The sequence below is a fragment of the Herpailurus yagouaroundi genome, unplaced genomic scaffold, assembly GCF_014898765.1.
Source record: "Herpailurus yagouaroundi ecotype Mexico unplaced genomic scaffold, PumYag 66533, whole genome shotgun sequence".
Taxonomy (NCBI): domain Eukaryota; kingdom Metazoa; phylum Chordata; class Mammalia; order Carnivora; family Felidae; genus Herpailurus; species Herpailurus yagouaroundi.
The window spans coordinates 4,589-11,666 of record NW_024419476.1 but is presented as its reverse complement, the minus strand read 5'-3'; the positions used below and the strand labels follow the sequence as shown (position 1 = coordinate 11,666).

The 7,078-nt window shown below is 53.4% G+C and overlaps 1 protein-coding gene across 1 annotated transcript in view; it reads left to right on the top strand.

Annotated features, from left to right (window-relative positions):
* Nucleotides 1-5,387, top strand: part of LOC121024635 (CMRF35-like molecule 5) — a 6,704-nt gene extending 1,317 nt beyond the window's left edge. Inside the window, exons 2-4 of the mRNA XM_040466838.1 lie at nucleotides 489-818; nucleotides 2,272-2,398; nucleotides 4,826-5,387. Coding sequence (XP_040322772.1) covers nucleotides 489-818; nucleotides 2,272-2,398; nucleotides 4,826-4,979 — 611 coding nt within the window. The 3' untranslated portion in view covers nucleotides 4,980-5,387. The remainder of the gene's footprint in view (nucleotides 1-488; nucleotides 819-2,271; nucleotides 2,399-4,825) is intronic.
* Nucleotides 5,388-7,078: the final 1,691 nt, after the last annotated feature.

The following is a 7,078-nucleotide window of genomic DNA, read 5'->3' as shown; positions in this document are numbered from 1 at the left end:
CAATCACCTGTGAGAGAGAGAGAGAGAGAGAGAGAGAGAGAGAGTGTATTTAGTTCCATGCCAGTTCCGTGTGATTCAGAGGCTGAGGGTTTGTTGGGGGGCGCAGGTAGAGTATCAGGGACATAGATGGGGAGGGGGTCACGCTGTCTCACCAGCTCTGGGATTCAGAAATACACCTGTGGCTGCAGCTCTGTGCTGCTGGGAGAGGTGCTGCTTGAGGTCGGGCAGGGGACAGTGGTCAGTAGGATGGTGAGTGTGCAGACAGCCCTGTATTGGTTAGGAGAGTTAGGAGCCTCAAGGGGGATTCACAAGAGGGGTGACAGAAAAGAAATCCTGCAGGGGATGAAGGGACAGGAGGGATGTGCCAATTAGACAGAGGGCAGAGGCTCCTGGCTGGTCTTCAGGGCAGGGCCAGAAGCCCCAGCGGCGCCCGGGTCAGCTCTGGGCTCAAGGAAGGATAAGATGCATGTTGGGTTTCTGTTTTCTAGGCCACTTCTGCACCTGTGAGGGAAAAAAGGTGAGAGGCACATTGGGGGGCACACTGACTGTGCGCTGTGCATACGGTCCGGGATGGGAATCCTACAAGAAGTGGTGGTGTCGCGGGAATGACTGGGATTCCTGCAACATCCTTGTGAAAACCACTGGGTCAGAGCAACTAGTGAAGAAGGGCCGAGCGTCCATCCAGGACAATCACAGCCGACGCACATTCACCATGACCTTGGAGGATCTCCAGCAGGACGACGCAGACACTTACTGGTGTGGGATCGAGCAATTTGGCACTGACGTGGGGATCGAATTTTCCGTGATTGTCAATCCAGGTAAGAACCACCCATCCTGTGCTCTGGGGTCCTGGGACCCACCCCCAGAGGAGTCAGGACTGTTTCTCTGCCTTCCCCGATGGAGGGAGAGGAGTCTCGAAACTTGCCTGAGACTACACGTGTGCACGTGTTTGTGTGGGTAGGGGACACCAAGATTCTGGGAAAGACTGGAAGAAAGTGCGAGCCCCCACAACTCCGCATGTCTCCATCTGGTCTCCCCAGAGGGAGCAGAGAAGGACAGACTCAGCCAGGACAGGCTTGTCCAGGGAAGGCAGCTCCTCTTTTCCCGGTCACGTTCACGTCAGCACATCCCAGCCTGCATGGGGTGATGTCAGGCATACAGGGAGGGATGGGGTGCTAGAAAGCCATGATCCTGATGGTCTCAGCTACAGAACAAGTGACCTTCTCCATGCCCTTTCCCTGCTCCTCTCTCTCCTCTGGCAACATCAGCACAAGGGAGCAGGTGAGGAACCGTGAGCCCATATTTAGGAGAATGAAAAGCAGGTTCCACTATGGTGCAGACACCTTCTCTTCTGCCTCTATCCTTGGAGAGACCCTGGGCTCCCCTGCAGCTGCCCCAGAAGCACTAGGCCCTCCCTGGAGACAAGCCTGGAAAGAGAGTCAGGCTGTAGCCCCCGCCCCACAGCTCTGCCTCTGGACCCCTAAGTCTTATCTCCAACACACAGACACACAGACACTAGGGAGGTTTACATTTGCTACCGATTGCTCCATTTCTAAAGCAGAGAAAAGTCTCTTCAAACTTAGAATATGCAAATATGGTGTGCAAATATGTGCAGTGGGGACGGATGCTGGTCTTAGAATGTTCTAGAAATTAACTGAAAAGAAATTAACACCACAAAGGTGGTGGATGTGTGCAAGAGTGGAGGAGGAGTTGGTGCCAGAGAATTGGAGTCTGGACCCTTGACCCAGACGACCTTCCCCAGGCAGGCCTGGAGAAGTAAGAAAGCAAGCCCTGGGGAGGCAGGAAGGACCGCAGGGGGAAGCAGGGGCTCTGGGCACTCAGCAGTCCCAGGAGACAGGGGACCCTGGGCCTGCCAGCTCGTGGGTCACATCGCTTCAGGGCAGCTGGCACAGAGCCTGCTTCAGGCCAGGCTGAGACTCAGAAAGGAGCCTGCCTGGCTGATTTAAGGCTCCAGGGACTGGGAACATGGTTCTGACATGCTCAGCTGTGCCCAGCAGGACACTGAGATGAAACTGAATGGGAATTGCCCACATAAGCAGCAACCCCAATATCTCACATGGTGGTAAACTGGTGATTCTCTGCAAATCAGTAATCGTTTGTTTGGAATAATGCCAAAAAGATGCAAGAGAAAACCAACGTGGCTGAGCAGTGGCACTAAGACAGAAAGGTTCTGCACCCCTGGGGGTGGGGTGTGGAGACCATGGGAGCCACCTGTGACACTCACAACCACGCTCTGCTCTGTGTGTTTAGCCCCTGATCCAACAGACTCTCCCAAGCCTGTAGCGAGAACAACGCTGCCGAGTTGGACTTCCTCTCGTCCATTTCCTCAGGGCATCAGCAGCAGCCAGCCCATGGATTTGAATAGCCCGCTAACCAGGTGAGCAGAGCTGGACCCACAGACCTTTCTTTCCCACTGTTGCCTTGGGACAGCTCTCCTCGGGACACTCTCACAGGGACCCCCATTGGCCCCCCTGATGTTTCCTCTGCTGGGGAGAAACAGGTCTGCGCTGGGCCCCCTCTTTGTTCCTCTGAGTCCTTGAAGAGCTCCCCCTCCCCACAAGAAACCTAGGCAAAGTTGTTCAGCTGGGCTGCAGGAGAGAAGCTTCTGGTCTCCTTCTGACCTGCCTCCCAACCCCAAGCAGCCAAAACAGGCACAGGTGCTTTCAGCCTCAAGTTGCCAGAGGGGAAGGGCTCTGGATTAGCTCCCTGTGGCTGCTGGAGCAAATCACCACCACCCTGGTGGCTGAAGGCAAAACGATGTTATGATCTTAAAGTTCTGGAGACAAGGTCTGGGATGAGGTTCACTGGGCTAAACTCCAGGTGCTGGCAGGGCTGGCTCCTCCTGGAGGCTCTGAGGGAGAAGGGCTTCCTTGTCTTTTCCAGCTTCTGGAGGCCGCTGCACCCCTGGCTCATGTCCCTCCATCTGCACAGCCAGCAGGGGTGGTCAAGTCTTTCTCACCCTCATTACTCTGACACTGGCTCTCCTGTGTGCTTTCATTTATAAAGACACTGGCGATTCTATAGGATCCACCCAGATATCCCAGGATCACCTCCCCATCTCAAGGTCAGCTGCTGGCAAACTTAAATCCATCTGTATCATTAATTCCCCCATGCCATGTAACATAACACATTCACAGGTCTGGGGATTAGGACATCTTTGGGGGGGGCATTATTCTGCCCACAGACAGTCAAGCAGGTACCTGTTCCATGGATCCAGCCCTCCCTTCCCCAACTGCTAGGGAAATGCTGGGAAGGAATGGGAAGCTGACATTTCTGCTTTCTCACATTCCCAACATGGTCGATCGACATGCTGGGCCATCCATCTGAAACCCACCCCCTCCACAGGCATCCAAAGAACAATCAATTAACTCTTTCTTCAAAGGGCAAACACCCTGCCCCAGTTTCACCCCATCCGAGTTCAGGGTGAAGGTGCGTTTCCTCCCAGAAGCCCCCTTCACCGCCTCCCTTCTGGTACAGTCTCTCTTCCTTCCCTTCTCAAGGATCCTACTCCTTGGAGCTGCCCTGCTGGACAGTGTGTTCGGTCATGTGTGCAGCCAGGCACCTGGTTCATGCTTCACGATCGGCCTCTGTCCTGCTCGTGACTATTTAAGGACCAGTTGTTCTGTGGAGTCAGGAGGGGAGGATGCGGAACTTTTAGGGGACTGAGGGGCCCAGGAGGAAGCCTGCAAGTGGAGAGATGGGGAGGCAGCTCCACAGGAAGTGGGGCTTGGGAAAAGAACGCAGTGGGTTCAAGGATAATCTAGGAAGTACAAAGCATCGTGTCTTCTCTCTCAAGAGAACCCCCTGTGAAATGAACATGACAAATCTTGCTCAAGGCAGGTAGAAGGAGAGAAAAAGGCCAGACTGCAGGGGGTCCTGGCACTGCTTGTAGGGGAGGGGATGAGGCAGAGGTTGAGGGGGTCAGATTCTGGATACTGATGGGGACTCCTAGGGGGACATATATGAGCAAGGGCCCAATGGTCCACTAGACCACGTGTCCACTGTCCAGGGTATATGCGATAGTGCACCTGCTATGTGGTACCAGATGGGGTTCAGAGCCAGGAGAGACCCCTCCCAGGGGAAGCTAGAACGTAAATTGCCAGATTCCCAGGAAGAGGTATCTTCCTCTGCTTCAAAGAGGTGATATGAGGTCTGAGCTGGAAGTACAGGCAGAATTTATACAAGGTGGGACAGACGTAGATTCAAATAGGCAAAGGCAAATCTTTGGTCCTGGCTGGCCTGCTGGTGAGGCGGAGGGGATTTGGGGGAGGTGGCCGACAAGCAGGATGAAATCAGGGTGCAGAGGTGCTGGAGCCCAGGCTAAGGCTGCTGGGAGGCCCCTGAATGCTTCGCCTTGGACAGCATGGCCGTGCCCTCAGAGGGGCTTTTGGGCAGGGACCGGGGCTGGCCTGTCCTCCAGGTCTGGGGGCGGGAGTGAGGGTGGACAGGAAGGGCCTGGAGCGGCCCCTGAAGAGGGACCCCACTCCTGTCAGCACGATCCCTACTCAGGGCCCTGCTACACAACCTTCACTTTGTGCTTTTGACCTTTGTGAAGTTGCCCCTGCTTGGGTCCTGCTGTGACTGTGACGTGGGGAGTCCGGGGGACTCCAGGGGAAGATACGTCAGTCTGAGCAGGAGAAACACAGCCCTCTCCCCCACCATGGACACCCCCGCACCCTCTGAGCTCTGGTCAGGGAAAGGGCAATGATTACATTTCCGAGACAGATGGGGGTCCCTGTTAGGTGAGGACTCCCCGCGTCCTGCCGTCAGGAATAAACTCTGGCTCCCTCTCTGCTCTGCACAGATCGGGGACCATTGCCTCCACTGTGGAAGCAGAGAAAAGAAAGGGTGTACTCTCATTCCACCATCGGTCCTCAGCCGCACCTGTAATCTCTCCTGTGTGGATCCTCCTGGTAGCTCCTTTCCTTGCCACCCTCGAGTTGCTCTGCCAAGGATAAATGACCCTTTCATCATTCAGGACTCTGGCCAACAATGGGTTTCCAATTCCAGTAAGCATAAAACCTGGGTTAAACCAAAAAGTTCCAGAGTGTGTCCACAGGGACAAAGACCCCCTGATGGGCCAGCTGCACAGAGTTCCGCCAATTCCACCTTCTGCTGCATCAGCGCCTCCAAGAAAGAATTCCTTGAATGTAAAAGATGGAAAGCAGGGTTGGACCATCGCCTGACCCACATCTGACCTGTTTGCCCTTTACATTTCCTATGAAATCTGTGGCTTTCTTTGCTCTTTTGAGATTATTTGGGGGGACACCATTTCAATGTTTTATATGTGAGAGGACGACCCTTCCATTCTAGAGGGCGGGAAATGACTCTAAATCCAACGCTAGAATCCGAATGTGTCCGGGAAACGGGCAGTTGTGTGTGTAAATTTGTCCATAGTGGTTGAAGTTACTCTTTCCCCCTTTGTAAATAGTAAGTGTTTTGTGGCAGGGCTTTGTAACCATGTAAATATCCGCCTGTCCCTGCATCTACATCGGTGGCCTCTAAGCACAGGGGACTCATGCGGTCATCACCAGAACAGTTCATTTCTGTCCCTCCAGTTGTCTCTTGGCCTCACTGGTCCTTAGGTGCAGGGGTTCCAGGGACCATTTGGACTCTTCCATCGAGATGGAACGGATCTGTCCCCTCCTCACCCGTGACACTGTCCATCCCCCAGACAGCTCAGACCCACCATCACCCACTCCTGGATTTGGCCTGACCTTTGGCCTTTATGTCCCGCCCCCATGAACACTCTCACCCCCACGCCCAGCTGAGCAACACAGCCCAGGATGCCCAGCCCTTCCTTTTTAACTTCCTCTACTCAGTCATCAAAAACTAATAACACAAGCCTTTTTCTTTTTTAATTTTCAAAGTTACACATGTTTCCTCTCAATAATGATTTGGGTTTTGGGTTTGGTTTTTTTTTTTTCTCTTCCACTTACATTCTTCCTGGGCTCTGTCTGCTCTTTTTTTGTGTCCTTATTTTATTTTATTTTGTTTTATTTTATTTTATTTTATTTTTAATCCCACAAATGCAAGGTCGGTTTTTTATTAACTTTTTATTTTTTTAATATGAAATTTATTGTCAAATTGGTTTCCATACAATACCTAGTGCTCAGATATTTTATTTTGAACGATTTTGGGGACCTCTATCTCTTTTCTGAGCTCCTTCTTTAGAGAGGTCATGTTGTCCATAATTTCTCCGAGACTGAGCTGAACTGGCCAGCTGGACTCTTCCTCTGTGTCCTGGGGCCCTGGCGCTCACAAAGCAAGTTCTCCAGCTGCATTTTGCTGGCACTGTGTTCCTCTCCTTGAGTCCATCAGTTAGGAAAGGTGCTGGTTCATTTTCGAGTAGAAGCTTCCTTTGAATGTGGTCGGGGCACTGCAGAGAGGGTGTGGGTGGGCAGCGGGCGTTCTGCAGAGGCGGGTGGCTTCTTGTGGGGAACACCTCCCACCAGTGCTGACAGCTCCAGCCCACATGGTTCTGGTTCGCGCCTCTGAAAAGGGCAAGACCTCCAGGCCCAGCAGCCCGTGCACGTTACCGCATGAGGAGTCCGGCCCCAGGTTTCCGCCGCAGGGCTGAGTCTCCCAGGGGCCTCCCCCCAGCCCTCTGTGCATCCGGCAGAGGCAGCATGTTCCTTGAACCATCCTGCCTGGGGCTGGGACATTAAGTTCTCTCTGCTTAGATCTCCCGTGGGGCACAAAACAGCGATATTTCTGTCATGTCATAGATTCTGTGGTCAAGAATTCTGACGGAGTGCAGCAGGGATGGCCTGTCTCTGCTCTAAAAAGTCTGGGCCTCAGCTGGGAAGACATGATGGCGGTGGTGGGGGAGGGATCTAAACGGCTGGGTGCTGCTGTCATCTGGAAGCTTCTTTTCTGCGTGTCTGGAACATGCACCAAGACTGAGTTCAATCTCGATATTTGACCTGAGATCCTACAGGAGGCCTCTCCGTGTGGAGCTGGGTTCTGAGAAGGAGAGTCTCCAGAGCAAGTGTTTCAAGAGACGGAGGACAGAGTTACAGGGTTCCTTTGGGCCTGGCCTCAGAAGTCACACAGG